Here is a 25,311-nt window from a genome sequence, read left to right as displayed (position 1 = left end):
AAAATAACAGTTTCGATGGATCTTAGTAGTTCTAGCGTTAAACAAATATTAAAAAGATGAAAGAAAATTTTTTTTATCGCGAGTAAACTTTGCTTTGGAGTTGCATAAATTTTGAAACTCTGCCCTACGCTCTAAATAGAATTAATAAAATGCTAATGTAAGCATCAGAGAAAGAGAGAGAGAGAGAGAGAGAGAGAGAGGCAATTAGTTTTTTGAGCTGATTATTTCAGAAAGTTTGAAACTTTATCCTCGTCGAATTTTTCTTTCCATCTAGTTAAAATCAATCGGTCAATTTGCTAAACTAAATCAACGAAAAATAAAGAAAATAGTTAACGACGAGTCAGTCATACCACAAAATTGTCTACTCTATCACGAACTTTACTTCCGAAATATTTGAACCTGATCGTTTCGCACGTTTTCAAAGTCAACGGTTTCCCACCGTCTATTTCTCCACGTTCTTTTTCTATTAATCAAAGAATAACTTTATCCACTTCGCTACGATTATTTTACCTTTAACATCCATCGTTTATCTCGATAGCTCGCGAAGATCCCACGGTTCGTAGACTAAACGCAACGCGCTCCGATCGATCCGGAAAGAAAAACACTGTTCCTGCGAGGCATCATTGCAGCTAATAATCCCGTTCCTTCGCCGTTTATACGGACCACGCGATTCTCCGGTTATCTTTCATTCGACCTAACGAAACCGTGAGAAAGAAACAAAAAGGAAGAACAGAAGGAATCGACGTTTTCTCTTCGGAAGAATCGTCTACGCGTTAAAAGCGTAATATTGTTTCTCGTGAAACAAACAAAAAAAGAGCAACGAAGAATAAAATAAGAAGAGACAAATATAAATAAAGGAATGAAACAAAAATGTAATGAGAAAGAAGGAAATACGAACGTCGTTTCTCTTTTCCCTTTTCTGCTTGTTCCAAGGAGCAGAGGATTATCTGTCGAGCTTTCAAAAAAGCGCACCCCTTCGAGGGGTGACTACTAATTGCTGGCGGTGCTTGCACGCTCAGCGGTAACTAATTAAGGCTACGCACTGAGACTAATTAGTGAATGCCAGGCGAAACAATCAGTAAGTAAGGTGAACGTTATAAATATATATGTATACGTATAGATGTACTCGTGTCTGCTGGAAAAACAAAAAGAAAAGAAAGATACCGCGAACGGCAACGAAGCTCGCGTTTTTTACTACACCGAAGGCATCTTTGGTCTTGCGGAACTCGAGAGTTATTTGTCTCGGGTGTCGAAGGATTTTCGTATCTTCAATTTTCTATGGATTTCGATTGGACAAAATTTCTATGGATTCGCGTGTGTAAATTTTGGTCGACTTTTATGGCGACAGCTATACTCTGGATGTTACTCCGTTCCGAATAGAAAACCAATCTTATTTTGTTTCGATTTTGATTCGGTGATTCAGTGACTTTTCGATTCTACGTTTACGATTTTGCTACAATCGATTACTGGATGGCGAATATTCAGATACGACTAAGGAAACGAAATCTAAACAGTATACTCTGTATACTACGTGCTACCTTTGTCTGAGATATTTTCAACAGGCGAGTTTATCGTATGAAAGATATTGGAAAAATTTGTCATTGAAGAAACTAAGCTCACTTAGAAATAGTACTTTGACAAATTCAGCCGACTGATTGTCAAGGAATCGATTATAGAAATAATCGTGTTAGAAAAGAAACAGCGAGCGGCGTGACCGAGGCGGTCTTGTCTGAACGATGCGATACGAGAATTAATTAGTTACCACTAAATCAAAGGCGGCACTTGTCGAGCATGCAGCAACCTTCGCCCGGCCAAAAAATTACTGTCATGTCTCTCGCCAACTAACACACCGTGCCACGATCCAATAACATTAATCAATAACAACAGTTCCAAAGAAATAAAAATAAAATAAGAGAATGAAGAAAAGAATGAACATAAAAAAAAAGAAAATAACGAAAATAGCGAGAAGTACATATATCATAAACGATCAGTAGAATATTAAATAGATGAGAATAACTTGAAACGCAGGGAAGAAATTTAAATAAAGTAAAAGGGAAGTATGAAAAAAGGAACAAGTATAAACGAAAGATATTATCAAACCGTGCCGCCATGGCAGCTCATCTCGGAAGGAAAAAGAAGAAAAAGAAAAGAAAAGAAATAAAAACCGGCGTCAGAATCCGAGAGGATATTACTGTTATAAGAGGGACGGATGAGAACACAGCGAGAGACGCTAATTGAAAAGAAGATAACGTTACGTTCTCTGATAAGAGAAAAGAGACGAAAAAAAAAAAAAATAAAACGAACGAAAGTAGTAACAAGAACGAATAAAAGAAAGCGTTCTCTGGTAGACGGCATGCTTTTTTGTCCCTTCCCCCCTTCGTTACGTTCTTTTTCGCGGATGCCTTTCAAAAACGCGAGCAATTAGCCAGTACAACTTGCATTACCGTCTCTCCCTCTTTCACCCTTTCGTTTCACATTTTTTCTTTCCTTCGTTCACGAAAAAAGAAAAGAAAAGAAACAGAATAAAGATCATCTGAACGCGAATAACTGTTAAAAACGCGAATGACGTCGGATAACAAGCTGCGAATAGAAAGAGAGAAAGGCGAGAAGAAATAACGAAGAGAACAAACAAGACCAGAAAACTAAGGGAATAAATAATATGTAAAATGAAACAGAGAGTGAAGAATTAAATGAAAAAAAAAAAAAATAAATATAGAGAAAGAAAGAAAGAAAGAAAAACGTACGTGTAAGATACACTAGGAAACGTTAAGATCGTTTCCGCAATCCACACTACTCAGCTCTCGTACGTGTACGTAGGTGCAAAATATATATATATATATATGTATAGTAATCTGTACGACTGCCAGGACGGACGTACCATAACACGTGAAATTATAATATAATAATAAGGTATAGTCGCATGTATCCGTATACACAGTGTTTATAATTTTCTTTTGAAAAACGATTCGTAAGACAAGAGAAAGAAGATAAAGATCCTGTTCTTCTTTTTTCCTGTATATATATATATTACAGTTTTATCTTCTAATTAATTGAGACGTAGTTTCATAGAATGACGTGCAAACGAATACATACGCGTTATCGTTACGTATATTCAATATAGATATATGTACGGTATATATATAATAATATATATATAATGTATTCACAGGTGAATCTCATATGAAGGCAAGCCAAGGCCACGACATGAGACGTGCAAATTAAAAAAGGTAATAATTATTAAAAAAAGAAGCAAGTAAAAAATTCTCTCCCAAAACCGCTTTCCAACCACAACCAAGCACAACCACAGGCAAGGTACGGGCCTTTGTCAACGAGACAGTCATCAACCAGTGAATATGTGGCGCATTACCGTGATTATTATATATATGTAATAGTAACAATTTGAAAAATCTATATATATATGTAATGTATGTATATATATATGTATAGCTATATATACATATACATATACGTATGAAGTACGAAAGATGGGTTAATTTTATGGTTTCGTGGATGGATATGGAACAGGTGGGATGAGACAGTGTAAGAGGAAAGATAGGACAATGGAGGGTCGATTAATAATAAGTGTATAGGAGCCAGTGACGAGCACCGTCAAAGTGGTGATCGTTAATACGACTATTGTTTAACCATAGTGGTCGATATTAATACGTAGCAATCGGTTAAACGATTCGACCAATAGCTCGATATCGATTCTCAACGAACGTAATGGCGGAACAGTGCTGGCTTGAGAGACATTTAACTACACGTTATCGTATGATCTTTTTCTTACAGATTGATCGTTTCTATGGTATTCGATGGATGGATTTTGGACACTCTATATTTTATCGTTAAAATGTTAAAGAATTTAAGGTGTAGAATTTACAGGATCAATTTTCGAATTTTGGAATTTCTTTCTTGGTCTCTCAACATTTTCTATTTCTAAAATATCCCACAGACGCTGGTTAATTTATCATGCTACGTTAAATATAAGAAGCGACTAACATCGTTCTAACTATCTATATACACTACCACCTCGAAACTATACGTTAATCAACACAGGAAAAGAAAGAATCCAAAAAATGTATGCTGTGCATCAATCACCCCCAAAAGTATTCTAATTACTAAAAAAAACTCTCCATTCTCTGCGAGTCAGTCCACTATCGAAGAGGCCCCGCAAAAACTACTTGGCACAATCTACTACAACAAAAAAAAAAAAAAAAAGAAAAACCAGAGTGTCCATGATCATCCAACGTTTCCGCGCAAAGGGCCAACACTGATGCGCCAAACGTAAGTGTTACGGGATATGAACTCGAGATATTTGCTTGCAGCCGGTTATACATTGAAAAGAAAAAAAAAAAAAAAAAAAAAAAGGAAAAAAGGAAGAAATGTATGATACGTGGTGAAACAAAAACGAGAGAGAGTGCTTTTAGAGACTGGTGGTGTTTGCGAGCGGTGTGAGCCGCGATTCGGCCGGATTAATCGATTAATCGAGTACAAAAAATAGGAATTAAACAGCCAAGGTTCTTCTGGATGTAAAGACGGGGAAGAAGAGAAAAGGAATAAATCGGTTTGACAGAGAAATTGGTATAAAAAGAGTACGAGGACTGTTTAAGGTAGGCACAGAGCGATGGGTTAATGTAGTAATCGTTACGCTAAAAATTAATCAAATCATACGAATTATTACGTACGAGAATACCTCATGCTTTTACCACCGGACAGAGGAAACCCTAGAGACTAAAAGCTAGCACAGGCGAGACTCGTATATATATATATTGTTTCTGTTTAAAAAATTTGTTTGGCATTCGACACTAAGAAATAATCCCGACCTTTCTCCTTCCTTCTCTTCGCGTTTTGGCGTCCGCTGCTCTTCGACTATCCATTTCAGGCCATGGGAGGAACACATAAGGTGGTGGCCATCTGATCCTCACAAAAGTTCGTCATCCTTTCTTCTTGTTCTTCTTCTTGTTCTTCTTTACTACCACATCTTGACCCATGTTCACGATTGTTATATGTGTGTATTATATATACATATATTTGTCCTTTATATCGCATTGTCAATGTGAAATCTTTTTTCTATACGATTCTGCCTCGATTCTCCTCTTTAGATTTTCTCGATTGCCTCTTATTGTTAGTGGAAACTTATTGTTCGTCCACTCTGCTTGAGAAGTTTCGATAGTTATCCTCCATTTTTCTTGACATCCTGCAGAAGTCATGTTCCGAGCCTACGAGCTATTTTTCAGTGCTCTTGACCTTTTGCCTTTTCAGCTTGGATGTTCGAGCGAGCGATTCCTCTTCGAGGGTAGCTTTGTGCGTTTATGATAAATTTATATTAAGGTTCAGTATAGCAACCTCGAGATGTCGAAATACCGTGCTTCATTTTTTAATGCCAATAGGAATTCTTAGAATCGCTAGACTTTCAGTATTCGTTAATTTAGGAAATTTTGCAAAGTTCCTAAATTGAGAATTTCACAATTTCCTTCAAACATATCGCGCACTAAAATTTCAAATTGAGCTGAAACATTCTTTTATAATACGCGGTACATTTCCCCGAATGTTCTTCCGCCGTGGTATCTCGATATCTCGGAAGCTTCGAATATTCAACAACTACATATCGAGCATCATGGAAAACCGCGACTTCTGCAATGCACAAAGCTACCAACTCGTAGACGAGACATCGCCGTTTCGCTTGTTTCTTCGGATGTCTGGTTCCTTGTCCGTCTCTTTCTTCCTGGATGGCACGTGCACATCAACGATGTGCAGCAACAACGATCGTGGCGCGCAGTAGCAAGTGAATCGTAAGAGCCGACAGAGAGCAGGGAACGACACAGAGAGAACGTGAGAACACGGCAGAGAGACACGGTTTTGCAACGACCTTTAAAAATGCTTTACGTGTGTGAAGAAAGGTGGTACACGTGGCATGCAAACGGTGACGGGGCTTCTGGATACGGTTGTCGAGCGTGTCGAACAAGCTTTAAAGGAACTTTATCGAGCGATAGCACCATTCAAACTCGTTGTGCACAGGTATTTTTTTTTTAACTATTGTCATTTTTTAATTTTCTTTATCCTTGTTTTATATATACTTTTTTCGATATATCAATCTTTACAATATTCCTAACTTTCTGCGAAAATAATAAATTTTCAAGTCTCGATATTTGTCCTTTTACAGTTTTTAAGAAATTAGGAAATTTCTAAATATTTCTAAATATTCTAATATGCCTTTTTCCAAATTTATGATGTCTCCTTCGCGAGTCTAGAATTTCTTTTTGTCAAATTTGGAATAGAAATTTAAAACCTAAAGTTTTCCCTTTCTACGCTTTGGTATAAGATCTATCGCTCGATAAATATCCCAATATCTACCGGGTTACGATCGAGTTCGGGATTCTTGTCGCAGTGTTACTCACTGAAAGCTAGACGCCACTAATCAAGACCAAAAAAAGCCTACTGCATGCATTCCTTCGAACTCTGCTTTGCGCTTTTGTGACCTAACGCTTCGCTTCTACAACGAAGAGAATCTTAAATACGCATAAACTTTGTAACTCTTGGAACATCATCGATTAATATCGATATATACTTCCCGAAGGAAACAGAATTTCCAGGATCGTTGAACACAGATGGATAAAGCGGATGTTTCAAAAAATCATTCGATCTTTCTCCCCTGTTTTAACAAACACGATTAAACTAGATAAGAAAAATAAATAGAAATCCGAAGGATTAAAGGATTGTCAGAAAGTTTCACGAGGAAAACAGGAAGAGCACAGAACACACAAAAAGTACTCGGGAAGAGATATAAAAGAAGATAAATAAAGATGAATCAAAGGAGACAAAAGAAAAGAATATGACGCTCGAATGGCGAGGTTCGAGCAAAACGAAAGAGAGAAAAGGCTATAATCAAACTAAGGGGATGAAAAATAAAGATAAAAGATTTTGCAAGGGATACGAACGATGCATGCCACGTAATCGAAGTTCGAGATGGACAGTGAGAATTCTCGGTGTTACTTTTGATAAAGTAGAAAACTCCTTCTTTATTGCCTGGCCAGAAAACACATTGAATCACTCGCTTTCCGACGAACAGTAACTGCATTCTTTCCTTAAACCGCGCGAGTGATCTGTCCATTGGAACCTTGATAATAAAAAGAGCAGAGAAATGGAAAAAATCTGATTAATTGGTGACACAGAACCAATTGTTCTAATATTCCTCGCTATTTCCCTTAATTCTTACTCTTGCTTTTGACAGTTTCTTCTTATATGCGTATAACATTAATGGCAATGTATACATAATGTAATTAATACATAATGTAATTATGTATTAATGGCAAGCATTACGTCAGACCCAAAATATTAAAATGTTATCGTCACTAAGCTACGTTTATTAATGAAACTAAAGTCGAAACTAAAACTTCGTAAATAAATAAAACTTACATATAACATCAGTATTTTGGATTACGTACATCGTTACAACGTATGAAAATTAAAGTTCAAATAACACTATAACGTTTTAATGGTAAAGTTAAATTTCGAACCACATCCTATCATAAATACAATTAAATCGAAATTATAATCATCGCCACGAACGTTGCTCGATATTACAAGCGAAGAGGTCAAGTTCTACAAGTTTAATCTCCAGTCTCTTTTATCATTCATTATCAAGGTTCCGATATCCCATTGTAATTATTTTATCCTGTGCATCGTTGGAAACACTCGTCGAGACACTCGTACACATCGAGGCAAGAAACATCGAAATCAAGTTTCCGCGAAACTAGCAAGTCCTGTCAACTCGTACTACTTAGAAGCGAATCGATCGAGGCGTCACGGCGTTTAATTCGATTCCCTGTCTCCTCCAGTATAACATTGTACCGTTTTCTTATCGTGTCGCTTCCCTCTTCTCTTTTCTCTCTTCGTTGCGTGCCCTCTATTGTGACTTCTCCATAGTCTCCAACCCCATCGATGTCTTCTTCCCTTTTTTTTTCCGATCGTTTTTTACGCTTCAATTCCATCCACTACTACGGTTACTAGTACCATTTTTCCATCGAATCGACATCTCGGAAACGTTAAAGTGGCGCATGCTTTTATATTTTTCGAATGGAAGCCGACGACAGTGAAACGTTTCAAAGGGACGCGCGTTGATGCACCACTTTACCTTTCCAATTTGTTACAATGGGAATGTGTCATGAGCGTATTTCGATTCGTCGAGCACCGTTTGGAAATTCGTCTCGAGAGTAATACCGTTTTCCCTCTTAGGTGCGAAACACCTGAAGTCACGAACGCGAGAAAGCCAACGTGCTTTGAATCCTGAAAGAGAATTGGTCGATCTGACTGTTCTGGATCACTGGAATGGAGTTTACTTTGCAACTGTCTGGCTGAGCTGCTTCGTTCTATCGATGGGATTCTATCGTGAAACCTTTGGCTTATAGCTGTATCCTTTGTGACAATTCCATGCTAACGCTACCGGTCTTCGACGTGTGCCTAAATATTTTATACAGATGTTTCGTGTAATTTGTGTATTTCAAATATTTGACGCGTTCTTCGTGTATATTATTAGTCTCTAACTGTAGCCAGCTTGTCTTTAACAGAGAAGTCTCAACTTCTATTTCGTCACTACAGTTTAGTAGTTAGAGAATATTTAACGCTTGGCGTGTAAAAAGTATACAGTTCAATTTAGAAAAAGTAAATGTGACTGTGAAAATATCGGAGAACGGTTCATGTAGAAAAAGATTATTCCTGACACGTTACGATGCTATGGATCCTCTTTGTGCCATACAATTTTCGTACAATGTCTCTTCGTATTTCTAAACATTATGAGGATACTTCGTTAAAATGATACGACAGAAACGAAGTAGCGTGGAAATTATATTTCGGTCCGAGTAAAATATAAAATTAATTTTGTCAAAGGCACCTGCGTATTTTCGATGGATATAAAAGGATAAATTTGAAATGCTTCGTTGTAACAAGACCGATAGCTCCAGCGTTAATCTTCTTCTTCTCATTATCGTATCATTGTTGGCTTCGTTATAAAGTAGAAGAATATAAAAAGTTGAATTATTAACGATTAGGAACTCATTAAGGCCATCCAGATCGTCGACGAATTCTTTTTCCCTAAACAATACAAAGCTAAGAAGTGATTCATGAAACCTTAAACAGCACGTTGACGATCATTATAATCAATATACGGAATGTATCGTTACTAAAGTAATAGTTTGCCCTTAAACAGACACTTTGAAAACGCTATAAAAGGTAACTCTCTTACGATCACTAGAAATAATACCCTGTATCGATTTATGTCGAAAGAAGCCGGATGAAACAGCTAAAGTACAAACGTTACGCTAACGCTGAAACAAGTAAACGCTTCTCCGATCGTTGGAATGTCGTAAAAATACATACTTTCGTATACCCTGTAGTTCCGTGACTAACGCTAACCTTACGATCTAATCGAAAACTCGCGAAAAATGGTCGCGTGGAAACGTCAGCGAGAGCAAAAAAGCAAATCGTCAAGGACGTCGCTTGAATCTCGAGAGCTCAAGGATCGATCGTTCTTCCCGATTCGAGAGGAACATCGATCCTTTCTCGCTTACTTACGTAGGCTCGATAGAACCTAGTGGTATTTTACGGTATTTATGTTCGCTCAAGTTTCCTTCGAGATATGAAATCGGTTTTCGCGATTAGGAATCATCGATCCGTCGATCCAGGAAAGGCAGAGGCTCGCTCTGTCTCGGGTCGATCTACCACTGACCGATAGATGCTACCCACGTGGTCATTTTCAAATTTTCTCTCACTTATCTATCGAAAGAATATGCGAGATTTACGTTCGAGACGATAATGAACAAAAATTACACCTGGTAGTGAACGTGAGAACAGTAAAATATTAGGATTTCTTTAAAAAGAAACGTTCGAAAGACAATAGAAGAAAAGATCGTAGGATATAAAAGAGATTCGACGTGTAAAAAATTGAGCGAGAAGCTAAGGATACAAGAGAAATCTTGAAAACATTGGAAACTAGAGTTAATGAATGTCAGAGGGGCGTTCGTATCAAGCGTAATTTTTCTTCTTCTTAAAGATTTCCCGTAACTTTTCTACCGCTGGCTCGGGGAAAGATCACGGACTGCTCCTTTCACGTTCCAACAAACACTTCCATGTTTGTTTTACATGTGTGTATGTGTGTGTAAGAGAAAAAGACGTAGGATCGGGGTCCTGGTATATTGAGCACGAGCTCTCCCTCGTACACAAGGGTGGGGGAAGACGAGTGAGAAGATAGAAAAGATTAAAATTAACCAGAAAAAAAAAAGAAAAAAAATTGAGATAAAATATATACTTCGATAGGTAAGAGTATATAAGACAGTAGTTCGCGAGCTGGTTGAACGACGAGCAATTAGTTGTAGTTAAATAAAGTCTGTACACCCACCTTGGTTCTGCTGGAATCATCGAGAACCCTAAAAAAGAGGGTCAGACAGAGCGTGGGGGGGACAGTAAAAACGGAGCCGTTTTTCGCGAGGACCATCTAAGGGTCAGTGCTAGACCTGTGGGACGCGAGAAAACGAAAGAAAGTATCGTTTTCACGCGATATTTCGTGTCTTGAACGAGTCGAGTCTACATTATCTTCACCTTAAAATGTCTCGTCTAATCTTAAAACTTGTAAAGTTCGTTCATGAAACTTTAAATGATTCGTTTTTTCCCTCTCCTCTAACTGGTCTCTGTGACACGTAGAATCGTGTTTCAAGAGACAACGCTCGCTGATTTTTATTCAGCGAAGTTTATGGGAGAAAAAATGCGATCGAAAAAAAAAAAAAAAATAAGAAAAAAATATAGTAGCAGTATAAAAGAGCTATCGTGAATCGTGGAGATAATCAGACTGTTCTCTCCCTTGAGAGCGAACCAGTCTCTCCCTAGATACTCTCGTGGCTGTCTTTTTCTGTCTTTCTTTTGTTCTACTTTTGATTTGTTTTTTTTTTTTATGTTGGCTTGGTCGTGGTGTGTTGGCGGCTGTTGGGGAAGAAACAAACGAAAATTGTGAAACTTTTTTTAGGTTTTCACTGTCTGTCGCGATACTTCGAGCACGGTCGTAGCTCGGCGACGATGAGTTTCGTTGAACGTCTCTGTTTCATTCGGCCGTGATCACTGTCGCTGCCTTTTTCTTGGCATCGCCTTCAGGAAAACCCGTGGCAATTCTCACGGATCTCGAAGTAGAGATTCAGCAGTGCCGATTCCGGCACGTCGTGGAAGCACCTACCCTCTGGCCACTGTACGCATACTGAAACACAAAGCACATACACACGGTTCACGTTAGCGTGGTACCATTTTGCCGATTCGTTGGTTTGGAAACGTTTGAAAGAGAGAAAAGGTGTAAGTATCTGTGTTTTTGGTTTTAATGGTGCGGGAAAATTTTTAACGGCGAGGTGGACACAGACCACACGTCTTTAAGAAAAAAATCTTAATATTTCATTACGCTACGCTCTTATACACAATCTTCTACGTTAAAAATTTAATATATAAAAGATACAATTAAATGTACAATTTAAATTAAAAAACAATTATTTTTCGTATGTTATCAATTTTTAAATTAACATGACAAATTTAATTTTTAATACGTCCCCATTTTATTATTACGATGTTTCAATCTTTCTATGTGTAATAACGTTTCTATCGTAGCGTTGAAATTACTTTTCCATTTATATATCAGAGATGACGGTTTTCCTTATCTGTATGATAAAAACAAAGAGACTATGTTTCCATCATAACGTTTTAGTATTATGTTTCTAGCCAATATTATAATATCTCTCCATTGTAATAGTTCTATAGAAAAGCTTCGCGTCGAATTTGCTGTCAGACGCTTCACAAAAGGCGAAAGGATAACGTTCTAGGATAAAACTAGGATGTTCATGTATATTACACGTGTGACGACTGGCTTTTTCATGAATACGCGAACGAACCAGGATTTATCGTTACGCGGGAACAGAGGGTTCGGGATAAATTACGCGAAACATCGTATTTCACCGGGCAATTTCGATCGGCATTTGTAATTCGGATTGCATCGGCCCTTCACCGAACCGATAATGGAATTTCAAATAAAAACGAGCGCCCATTCGACGTTGCTTACGTTACTGGCGAACATTTGCCTGCTCATTTTTCCATGGTTCGTAAAAATCCATCAAAAATCCCGATATAGATTCGAGTGACGCGAATGGGCAAAAATTGCCGGCGAATTGTTTTCAATTTTCAATGAATCGAGTGTTTAATTTACTACATTCCGCGTAGATAATGATTCATTTCGAAACCTATAGAGAAATAAAGAGAATGTTCGTCAATTTTTTATTTGTTCAATACTGCAAGTATATTTTACTTAATTCTGATTTCGATTGGATTTTAGAAATTGAATTTTAGAAATTGAATTTTAATTTTCAAATTGGAAGCTGGCATTATATATATATGTCGGAGTGAAGTCAGGATTAATGAGATGAGCGTTTAATGAATTTTCATTAGGGTTGGCCATAGCCGTGATACGATGGAGAGTTTATTAGCACAGACTCATTAACAGGATTGGGCACTTGTAGCACGAGTGATAATGACCTTAGGTTCGAAACGAATCCGCAGTCCACGGGACTCTTTTATTCTTTACTCGCAGGCAACGCCTAGGTGGTACTCTCAGTTAGCCCGCGAAGTAAGCACTCTATCGAAATGATATCTTAGTCGATGAAATCGTACTCGAAGCTCTCACGATGACACTGTCTAGGAAAAACTGCTCCACTCTCTAGCGACACAAGGTCTTTTATATTCGTTGAGACAAGTCTTCGTTCAGAGAGTGAGGGAAATTGCCGTTGTTGTTAATTAGTCAGTCTTTGGAAGTGTCCTTCACGGAAAAGACTGTTTGCCTATTTTCGTTAATCAAGGTTTAAGGTTTATGACGGGTCGATGTTTTGCGAATATGTCTCGACAACCGGCAATCGACCTACCCATAGAATAGGGTCTGCTTATGACGAGCCATAAGACAGAAACCGTTAGTATGCTTACTGTCAAGTGCCATTACAACTATTTCTTTTTATGAAGGGCTATAGACTTTTTCATGACTTTGTTAGAAAAACGTTCGTCCCTTAACCGCGGCTACGTTCGGTGACTGGTTGTCACCTCGAACCTAAACTCATTCTCATAGATTGCAGGCAATTACAATCGGGCTGAAGGACGGTGATTGTTTAACTACGGCTATGGTGAAATCCAAACTACAATATTAGGGGTTTTTCCCCGGTTTCAACGGAAGGCTCCGGTGTCTCTCCATCTCCGACATATATATATCGTGCGATTATATCTAATCGATTCTCTGTGAATCGATCGACTTACCGACGATTTAAGTGAAATTTCATCGTAAAATATTCTACTGAAAAAGTTTCGAATATTTGATTGGACAAATTGACTGTATAACATAGTAGAGACGTTGATAAGCATTCGAGAACTATTTTAGATTTTTTCAAAGCTTACAAAGATTAAGATAACCTAGAAAGAATATAATGGATGCAGGAAAACCCGAAGAAACCTTTAATTTTGTATAAATCCATCAGCATTTCATCTTGAATCATCTTCAACCGATTGAAATCACGAATGTAAAAGCTTCGAAGCGGCATAAACTCGTTATTAAGGAACGATAATTCACGTGCACGTAATGATTCGCGATTTCAGCTCAGGATGGCCATCATTGACGAGCGGACGTCGCTCGGAAGAATGAATCGTAGGATCGCGTGCCAGATGGCTGTATCTCCGGTGAAGCGAAACGGAAGGTGGCGAATTATTCGTTCAACCTTAACCCGTGTCTAGAACAGCTATGTTTCAACCGCGGATGACCCACGAACGCCTCAGTTACGGACACGCTAGCTACTGTACAAAAAATTATCTGCATATCTTCTTCTAATTTAAATCTCAATTTTTTTTTTCCTTGATAAACAATCGTTGCGCTATGACGAACGAAATATTCGCGGGTTATCACTGACAACTAACTGACAAGTGTCGAAGGTTATCGCTCAAAGATGCTGTATTTTGGGGCAGAAAATTTCGTTTTCGTCGAAGTTTTTGAAGGCGAAATGTTTGAAATATCGACTTCTACAAAATTTCCAAGCTGTGGAATTTTGAATCTTCGAGGATTTAAATATTTGGTTCTTTGAAATTTTGAAACTTGATACCTCTGAGATTTTCTGTCTTGAAAATTTTGGAACTGTCAGCCTTTGAAACTTCGAAACTTTAGAATTTTGATATTTATTCCCTTGACAGAACAATAAATAAAACGCTAATAATTCTGTCCTTTCTCTCTAAGCAATCGGTCGACAATATTACGTAGAAAGAAACCTTCGAAGAAGGTCATTTGCAAAAGGTAATCTAGTTTGATTTTACCTCTGTCTATTCTCTTATCCGACCTAACTAAATGCAAATCTCGAATACAAATTCCAAGTATCATTGTTCGTTCCATTCTGTATTCTACAAGAAGATAATATAAGTATTCGCTGTTAAACTCGTGCACTCGAATCAAGAAGATGCTCTTGGCACAGTTTGCTTTCTCGATTCGAGCGATTCTCACATTCGGTTTCGTTCCATCGCTTCTAAGGAAAGTATGTTTCTCTAAGGCGAACGGGAAAGAGCTCCGTTTCGATTCGAAGAGGAAACGACTCGAAACTACTTCGCTTGACTCTATTGAAAAGAATTTTCAGTCGGAAATATTCGATCCTGTGTAATCAGTAGAATGTGCTTTTTTATATATGATAAGAAGCTTCGTATTTTTATATTGAAAGCTTCGAAGGTAATGTAAGGGTACTTGTCCTGCTTCGTTCGATATTCATCAAATTTCACAATTTCAATCCATTTATCTTTATTAGTCAATGAAACGTGGAGAATAAATTTTTAGTATCTTCGATATTAATGCTAATATTTTTGTTTCAATACCTTCGATTTCTATTGTAGAGTTATATTCGACAAATCATCCTCAGTCTTTCTACCAGTAATTTTCTAACCAAATTACATTTTGTCAAAAACACACACGTATTAGCAAACACTTATGACACCTCTACGATCCTCGACATTTTATATTTCAATTTTACTCTCATTTGAAAAGAACAACAAGAATTTCTAATGTTCCAAGGAAACATTTGACATAAAGTCGAATTGAGATATTAAGATATTTTTCAATTAAAAAAAAAAAAATAAAATAAAATAAAATAAAATAAAATTACGTTCAAAGTGACAGAGAAAATGTGACTAGATCAAGCGACTATATATTTTACCACGATTCTATGTTCAGTCGCTATGTCATCTTAACAGTATGTTCACGGATTCCTATTGCACGCACTCTCGCGTTTCTCTCAGCGTTCATTTCGATGTCGATCCTGCGCGCCGCGTTGGAACCGCCAACGTTTCCCACAACGTGTATCGTTTTCTCTAGAGCAACGCGAAACGGCAGTTTCTTTAAAATTACACAGGGGAACATAGCCTGTGCAAACATATTACGGAAACAACGAGCGACGTACAAGCAGGGAAAAGTGGCGTTACGTGGTATGTTTTCGCGAGGCTACGTGCACCCACCGTTCCATTCCACTGTAAATTTTCTCTGGTCGGCACGAAATGTTCCCGCTGTCGACGAAACGCCACCGGGAAAACACCGTGCACGGCGTATAAAAAGAACACTTCTGTCTCTGTTTCTTATTGCCCGGAGAAAGACTCGTGCGGTTGGTTGCTTCGTAAATTTTTCACGGCGATAGAGTGTCTTTCCGGCGCGATGAAACTGCATTAATAGAGACAATAACAGAGTAACGCTGCGGTCAACACGTTCACTGTCACGTAGTTATTATTTTTATAATTATAATCATAGATCGATAATAAAATACTATCATTATGTTGTCATTCAAAGGAATAAGCCTTTTGAATTATTTTAATTATAAATCAAATGAATAATAATAGTTTAATCAATCGACGTTATTACTATTTTTTTAATTTTTAAGACGATGACGAAAGCTGGTATTTTAATGTAAAAATCAAACGGAAAGATAATTTTAACGTGGAATTGATCGACGAGTATCGAATTTTAAAATTGCTCTTCCATAAAACGTGACTTATCAAGATCCTCGTCTGCTCTGTCCGATTCGAAGAATTTTCAACGATAGACAAGGCAAAAAGAAAAAATCGCATATCGATATCCGAAAGGTTTGAAAAGACTGATTCGTCGGAAAAGTCTCATTCGTCGTAACCTCGATGCGAGGTAAGAATATACGGCTTTCTTTGCAAGGGAAACGAATCTAGCGAATATTCCAGGGTTCGATCTGCCGCGAAACTTTCGCTTCATTGGATATTTCTGGTCGTAGGCTGTTCTTAGTAATTCGCGAACGACGACGTTACCGTTGGGAGATCTTTCGGTCTCCATTTGCAAAATTATTTCCGCCGGTGCACAGCTTCTATCTTATACACAGAATCGCAGACTATACATACACACGTCCTATATTAATAGAAGTACAGTGTAAAGCTTATTATTGACAAAAATCTCGATTAAATTGAATTATGAGAGAACTGGTTCCTAGGATCGAGAAGTAGACAGATGCAATTGAATTTCATTGACGAGCGGTAAAAATACAAAAGTAGAACGATTGTAAGAAGGTACAAAGGCGAAACTGGAATTCTAGGACGATATTTTTATACTCGAGTAAACGTCGATTCCTATCGAAGATTCGTTCGACAAACAAAACCAGCTTATCTTCCACGATACCTTTTCCGTGACGAAAACAACGTAATTTAAAGCGTCCGTAGAGATGGAAATGGATAGAAATAAATTCGTCACTCTGGGCCATATTTCTCGTTTGTATCAGGTAGAATTATTCATTTAATACTGGAATCGTTCGAATAATAGATCATCAGACAGGCCAATGTTTCATTGAAATTTGATAAATTTATAATGGTGCATTTTTGGAAATGTCAATGATTTTTTACAAAGTATATGAACATAGACATGTTGTTCGAAGACCATGGTTCGATCGAGAAACGAGAAAATTCTCTTTACGAATCGTTGGAAATTAAATTATTCTGAAAGCTATTGTTATTTTATTATTGCGCATAGCTGCTAATATTTTCATATACATTCGCGAATAAAACTCCAATATTCCTACGTTATGTGGCGTTTCTACATCTCTCGTTCCTATTTCTTCGGTGGAAATTTCATAAATAAACCGTCGACAAGTCTAGCGTTAAATAAACTGTTCACTGATGAATCCTATAAGTCGAAAAATAAAAAGAAGCGATGACATTTTCCACAAAATTACTTTCCAAAGTTTACCTTAATTCTATACCCGAGTGATAAAACTGAGAAATTTACAAAGATAGTAGTCGATCAGTTTGGCTTCTGAAACGTTGAAATATCGGTTTTCCACGAGCGAGAAAGTTTGATTGCAAATAGGGTGACCTCGGTGTTCTTTCACGACAAGTTTCCGGAAACTCTATCCTGGAGATATCGTGGCCATTTCGTTAAACTGTGATTCAAGGGCAGTCTTTGGCAGACGATGGTTCGTCTGTCAGTTAGAAATATTCGCTTTGAAAGTATAGAGACCGAGCAGAGAGCGAGAGAAGTAAGCAAAAGAAACTGCGATTCCACGTAGACATCACCCCAGGGGAAATGTTCCATAAAACAGCGCGTGGAAAAACGTGACGGGGTGGTCGGTTCGCTGGTAACCCATCGCCGGAGGAAAATTAAAAGTTATCGAGCACCAAAGCCTCGGGAAAAATCGTTACACGAATCTCACACGATGCCGCGATACTTGCAATCGATGACGAGAACGAAATTCTCGTGGAATCGTGAAATGCGAGGAAATTGCTGCGCATTCAGAAAGGTCTTTTTCTGCTATCTAAGAAGTCGATTATGGCAAGGCATTTAACCCTCTGTAATAGGAATTTCGTTTGCCTGCAAGAATAAAGATTGCGATTGATCAGTTATAAGAACGAACGTGATCTTTTGTAATGGAATCGTCTATGAGGATAAAAGCTGTAATCGATCACGTATGAAAATAAAGTGAATTTTCTATGGTAAAAATTTAATTTGTTGTATTATACATTTCATATGCATGAATACGTTATAGGAAAATGAATATTTATTCATTTTATAAATTGAATAGATACAATGAATATTTATTTTATGAAAAACGTAATATTCCATATCAGAGAAAATGATCAAAAACCACAAAAGAGAGTATTTTTACACGTATATGAAACAGCGTACCAAAAAATAATTTTATACAGAACGTGTTCTAAAAATACTAAAATTATGAATTTCTTTTGCTCACGTTGATTTAATAATATATATTTAGTAATACTAAAAAATATTACCGTAATATATAATACCATAAATAATTACATGTACTATTATGAAAATGCAAAATGACAATTCGGTTATCTCTAGAATATTGTTTAATAAGAGAAAATTAGCGATTAACCGAGAAGAACTGGACATGATATCAATCAACCAACAAAGACAATATTAAATCGAGGCTCGTTCGTTGAACATTTCGCATGATGCACATACAAATACCACCCACCCCCATCCCCATCATTGAGGGTAGCGGGGAGAATTTAATTAATTCGGACGACATCTAATTTCTCCGCAATAACAGATAACGCCACAAGCGCAATTTTATCGGCATTATCTCGCAACAGCAATTTCCATATCAACGGATTACGTTTTATATTTTCGACTCGGGTGAAAATTCACTGCCACGGTCCTATAGCGGCGAATTTCCATAAACGTTTCTCTTTCCGGGCCACATTGTATGTAACATCAACGACTCGGCGTCTACTTTTGGTCGGTTCTCGTGTAAAGACGCGAGGAGCCTTCGCCTTAGGTGGCGTCGTTTCGATACGAAATTTACGCGTTCATGTGAAAACGTTTTCCCTCGATGACGTGACAAAACGACGAAACACGAGCCAAAGAGAAGAAAAAAGGAAAGCTTAGCGATAGAATGAAATTTTCAAGACTCGCGTCAAGGAAAAAGGCTTTTTTCGTGAATGATAGATCGCTTGAATATTCACTCTGTCGCCTCTCTGTTATAGCTTTGTACATGTTTCCAGGACGAACAAGGAAAAAGGGTACGGAGCACAGCAGGCAAAAAGACAATTGCAACGTATCGACAGAGATTAGTATTTTAGGAATTATACTGTTCGTTCGTTGCTTTGAGACTTTATTTCGAAATTGCAATCGTAAATTCTAAGAATCTGCACCAGGTAATAACGTTGAGAAATTTTTTCATAACCCGCCAGCTTTGTGCCGTGTTATACTTGCTTTAAAATTGTCTTTTATCCGCGCTATCCGTAATCAGTTGTTCGCGAATGCTCGTGCATTTATGAAAATTATCATCGTCCAACGATGTGAAGCGGACGAAAAAGAATTTCATACGAAACGTTAACGTCACGTTGACATTTTTGTTAAGATTAACGGCATTCGACAAAAGTATCAGCCTGACCGGAACGCGCTCGATCTATACAATAGCGAAACTGTGGTCGAACGCCTCTGTGTATCTATACAACACGCTTCGTCTGGAATGATTTTGAATTCAGTGCCTTGTAATTTCTGTTAATAAATTAGAACATGATGACTTCCTGCACGATTTACCGCGAGTTTCCGCGCGCAGGGAATTGTACAAGTTAAATGGTGCAAGCATAACCGAGTTTGGTTTGGGGGAATTTCTCTGCGTTCACAGGTTGGCTCGACCATTTTCCCCATCGACGTTACGGCAAATGATAAAACGTCGCCGCGGTCGTTCGATCCAGCTTTCACCGTTTTATCAGCGACACGTACGCCGACAAGCGGATTATTAATCGCTCCGCGTTCCAATCGTTCGATAAGCTTTAGAAACACAGTTAATGGAATGAACTGAAATCGACTTTATCGCTGGAGGAATTCGATGGGTGACGAGAATCGACGTACGACTAAGGCGAATTTGTGGGAATGGCGGTCGAGGCGGTTGTTACGAGACGTTTGTGTTAGGACGCATACCAGTCAGGCGTCGAACGTTCTCCGTCGGCCTTAATCGCGCCGCGTGTGGTACCTAGTGGCTGCAGCTTGTGGTTAATTGCGCGATTTGAATGCTGCAGTGAATTTCATTGCGGGATGCGGTCGAGAAAGGAATTGGTTCGATCGAAGGAACAGTTATCAATCGGTCGTTTGGTTTCGTTGGTCGATCGTTTAGCGGATTAGAAAAATTCCCTCTTTCTGGACTAATTGGCTTTCTGTGTAGAATTCTACCGTCCTTTTTAAGTCAAAATGTATAATACAGGGTGTCTCGGTTAAACGAGATCACGTCAATATCTGCCTTAGTCGCGATTGCATGAAGAAGTTTCTCAGGACACGGTTAAACTAAATATTTCAAGGGAGACGTGTAACGGTGGAAGGATTTCTTTTTCAAGTTCATTCTATCTTTCTTCTCCTTTTTTTTTCTAAGGAAATTTCAAGATCATCGGTATCTTTTAAAATAGAACTCTGTATATCTTTCTATGTCAACGCACGTAATTTTTTATTCCCCATAGAAAAGTATTAAGGTGGGTACTTGTGTCTTAAAATGTATAGTTTAAAAGATACTTCTACTTTAATATTATCAAATGTATCGCATGAAAAACGAGGGAAAGATAAACACAAGGCTATGAATTTGTCTCTCGTGCGTCAAGTCTTACAGAATTAAGATTAAAATATTTCTTAAACTAAGCATTTTCGGACACGTTTACCTCGATATTTTCGTATAGAGAATGAAAAAAGGTATCAATCGATGGATAAAAAGGTGTAGGGTTTCGTTTAAAAATATACGGATAACCTTGAAAGCTCGTGAAAAAATATTATATATATAACGAGCCACTCGTTGAAAAATATTGTAATCTTCAGCATATCCGGTATGTTAGATAATTTTACTTCGTGCAATCTTCGGCTTAATTCTACAATCTCTGATTTATCATTTTAATTTAATCGCTCAATAAACATTATAAATTGCAGTTTTACAGCCTGCTCTGATTTTGCGGAATTTTTAATTCGATGCTTCGGAGAATTTTACTTTACGTAATCGACAGAGTAACTTTCTAGCTCCTTATTTATCCGACGGTATCTCGGTTTCGATTCCAAGAAATCTATGGGAACACGCGTATTTCACAAACGTAATTTCTCGGAGAGCGATAGAAGCAACGTTTCAAAATGCATTACACGCGCGTTGCACGTGGTCAAACGAATCGAATCGTATCTCGTTTCTTCAAATGGTGGCGCGTCAATCGGTCACCCATTATGGACTAACAAGTTTGACTATAATTAGAGACGCTTTCATCGTACGTTGGTGCGTCTGATATGGGTTATTCGAACTAGGCTTTCGTGTTGGGAAATACTTGGCAGTCAATCATAGTTATTGTTGTTTTAGTGTCGATTATTTATAATTGTGTTATGATAGCTCGATGATAGTGATTATTAATTATAATATCGTATTTACCTAGATTTGTATTAATTAAGAGCTAATTCCATCTAATTTCACGTTTTGCATGTATGTAACTATCTGTGAGTTGCATAAATAATTGTACATTTCATGTATATCGTTCTGTTTATTTGTATCTAATCATCGTTTTGTATATGTTTCTTGTTTACTTGAGTTTATCTCAACATTGAAAAATTACTGATACGATAATGTTGCAAATAAATTTCATTTCTGTAATATTCGATCACTTCAACAAATCAATCTTCTCCTTCGAATACAGTTACTCAACAAAACGTCAATTTTCTGTTATTACACATCCTCTCTATCAATCATATCCGTCCATTGGATTTAATTAATCCTCCGCTAAGTCGGAAGTTCATCTACATCACATCAGTCTTAAATTGGCTCTAATAAATTTTCAAGATAAGCGAAGTAACGTGAAAAACACGTTCGTAATTTACCTCCGACAAAAATACTCGTGTCGTATTTAAAACATTGCTGTTTCATTAATTACGAAAGCATCTTAGAAATTTCATTTAATCGACACTCACCGAGTTTTCAATCGATCGAACGTCCCCATTCGGAAATATTAGGTTGTTCGAAAAGTATCTTTCTACAGACACGTCTTTTACAACGATGAATTTTTATACAAACGTGAAACCTAATCTGTCGAACGTTGTGATCTTTATCTTGATAGAATAATATGGATCATAGGTAATTCGATAAAACAATATAAAACGAAAAATGTGCACGAAACGAAAGAAACTTTTCGGACGACCTAATGTTACGAACAAACTGTTAGATTCTAACGTTTAAGAAAATATCATGGAAGGAAACTGGACTTCTTCAAGTTTCTCCAAGTACGAATAGATGTTTCGACACAGATCTCGTCCACAAATGGCCGGTGCTGTTGATCCGGATTAAGTTGCGATTTTAACAGGCTCGTGCAATGAAATCGCGATTAGATTTAGATTAAAGTCAATCGCTTGGACGAGCTCTTAGCGCCCTATCGATCGGATTAGAAACGCGGACTCTCCTCGTAAAGAATCATATTCTACGATTTGTCTAATATTCTTTGCCTATTTTTTCTCCATTCGCAAAGCAGTCGAATGGCTCGAGTGCTCCGACGTAGTATCGTATTCACGCGTTTCAAGGAGCTGAATTTTCATCTTAATTAATTCAGTCGGAATAAACGTTAAATCAAACGAAACACTGGCCGCGTATTTATTTCGCCGAAAAATAGAAGAACCGGCGAAAATTGTACGAGCATCGAAAGCACCGTAACATGATTTAGCATCAAGTTTGGGATCTTTGATTAGAAATGGAAATTAAAGAATCGCGTGAACTAAAACGCACAACTGTGGATAAGATTTCTACATTGTTTGTATTTTGTAAAGAAAGATTTGTAAGCGTGAAAAATAAGATTAAACCTACCGTTGGGTACCGTCGGTGGTTTTTTCGTCTGCACCCTCGCTGTCGCGTTGTTCACCTGTTAAATAAACAAAATATTAAAAGATCTCTCGGTTATATCTTACTATACAAATTTTATTCTTATCGATCGATCGGTAGATTCGTGTTGACGTTTCTTCTTCGTATACATTGAATAAAAATTTCATCGACAATTTCTATCGATATTTTCACGAAAATTTTGCCGGACGAAAATTAAAAGAAAATAGAATTAGAGAAAAATCGTGTAGATTTTATACATTGCAAATATTTCTTTAAAATACTCTACTTCGAACTTCTCGTAACTTAAGCTTCTATATTTTTAACATAGATGTATGGATTTTTTAAATTTTTAAAATTTTATATAAGATATTTATTTGAAAAGAGGAAAAATCGCAAAAGGGAAATAGAAAATAAGAAGAGCTCGTGTATTATAGAAATTGTGAGTGAAATTTACACTTCTGACGAAGAGGGACAATTATATGTATTATTCTTTTATATTTGCCGATTGCTGACACGTAGAAAGGAATGAGACGCGGATTGGAATGGTTCAAGATCCAACAACAGGAATTTTGTGGGTCACGCACGAATCTCACGATCGAGGACACGTTGATGGATGCGCAATCAAAGAGGAGAATGCAATTTCTCCCCATATCGGCCTCTCAATTTTCATTTCCACGAAATTCAGCACGGAAAAGCGTGCAGGCCTGGATAAATCGCTGCTGCGCATCGATCAACTGACAAATGTGAAAATAACTGCAGCTGTGCGTTGCTAAGTCGCATCTTCCCTTCGAACTGACATCCTTTAAATTTTCACTGAATACATATTCCACAAAAAGAGAAAACAAAGATGGAAACTTTAAGGAAAATAGTTAAACTGATATAATTTAATTATTATTTTAACAATTCTGGCGACGTACAGCTGCCGTACAATAACATCTTTCGTGATTCTTCGAGTGATCATCAATTCGTCAATTTGGCAACGAAGAAAAATCGATAAAGAAGGATTTTAATATAAGAAAATGCTTGTCACAACAAGTACAAATAATTTCGCCAAATTTAGAATTGATTCGATCCTCTTCCTGCTTTGAAATCTTATCTAAATTCGAGAAACCTGTTGGACGTTATTTGTCGAAAAGAAGTAGCAGGCTTTTCGAGAGAATTATTCAATAAATCTCTTAAAAATCCTGCAATGAAATTCTTGGCCTCGAAGATGCTTCGCGAATGCTATTATTAATCAAAAATGATTTATAAGATATATAACAACGCGAAGAATGGAAATAGAAGTCACCGTTCGAGTAAGAATTTTTGTCTTTGAGGCCAAGAATGAAAATATCTGATCGATCGCTTTCATATCCATAATGTTTATTTATTCCTCTTTTCGTGATACATTAATCAACGTTAAAAATATTCTCGAGTCGCTGCGTTCTAAAGCGTAAAATCTCTGAAATAAGAATTCTTCGATCAATGAGGATATGAGAAGCGATCGATCAAGCATTTTCCATGCGAAAATCCGGCAAAGTGTAGGTAAACGAGCAAAAGAAAACCAATTCTGAATATTCTGAAAAATCTCGAAACTTCCTCTCGTTACCAGGGGAAGCAAACAATCGCGAGAGGCACAAAAAAGAAACGTTTCTTTTTTTTTCATTTCTCTTTGGTCGTGAAACGCTCCACTTTTCCGGACGATCGAAGAAAAGTATACACGGTGAAAAGAAATCAAGAACATAAAAGCCGTTGCCGTGGATTTCCGATTATCTCGATCTCGCACAAGTACTTTCGTCGCTAGTGGATAAATTAAAAAGAAGAAAGAAAAAGAAAGTAAAACGTAGGGGGTGAAGTATCTCGACGTTTCGACGCTTCTCTTTATCAGCTGGCTCGCTCTTACCGTACGATTTTGTTCTTCGCACTTTCTCGGTCTTCGCTGTTTAGACTTCACCTTTTCCTTTTTCTCCTCCATTTTCATCCACTTTGTCCAGGAGACCTTTTTTTTCGTTAAAATGGAGATTCCATTCGTCGTTCTCCGATTTTTTCGATCGTGTCAGTCGCGAAATTTTATACTTCTGCCACTTATGCTTGCCACCTATGTTTGTGTAGCAACAATCACCTTGTTGTTTTGTCTCGGAGTATCAACATCGTTAGGACATACATAATATAATAATAAATAAACTCCGGGCAAGAACAATATCGAATTTGAATTTTCCGGTACTCCGTCGACCATTTTTCCAGTCTTAGTTTTCGCGATCTTAATAACGATCTATGCACAGTCTTAGCGAATCAGTTTATACCGAGCGTCTTAACGAACATTCTCTGTATTCATTAATTAATTTAAATGCTCTTTGGCGGTTTTAACGTAGAGTTATCTCGCCATTTAAAACACACGATCAACAAACCTCCACATTTGTATTATCTTCTACGCGTTTCAAAATTC

The 25,311-nt window shown here is 37.4% G+C and overlaps 1 protein-coding gene across 11 annotated transcripts in view; it reads right to left on the bottom strand.

The window, feature by feature from the left end:
* Nucleotides 1-25,311, bottom strand: part of LOC126915945 (uncharacterized) — a 350,506-nt gene that overhangs the window by 40,597 nt on the left and 284,598 nt on the right. For all 11 annotated transcript variants that reach the window (XR_007710387.1, XR_007710388.1, XM_050721168.1 and 8 more), the window contains 2 exons: nucleotides 22,872-22,926; nucleotides 11,219-11,239 (listed from right to left, as the gene is read on the bottom strand). Coding sequence is in view for 9 of the 11 variants with exons in the window: in XM_050721168.1 (XP_050577125.1) it covers nucleotides 11,219-11,239; nucleotides 22,872-22,926 (76 nt within the window). In the remaining 2 variants the exon portion in view is untranslated. The remainder of the gene's footprint in view (nucleotides 1-11,218; nucleotides 11,240-22,871; nucleotides 22,927-25,311) is intronic.

This window comes from Bombus affinis, chromosome 5 (assembly GCF_024516045.1).
Source record: "Bombus affinis isolate iyBomAffi1 chromosome 5, iyBomAffi1.2, whole genome shotgun sequence".
Classification (NCBI taxonomy): domain Eukaryota; kingdom Metazoa; phylum Arthropoda; class Insecta; order Hymenoptera; family Apidae; genus Bombus; species Bombus affinis.
This window is presented reverse-complemented; position numbering and strand designations above follow the sequence as displayed.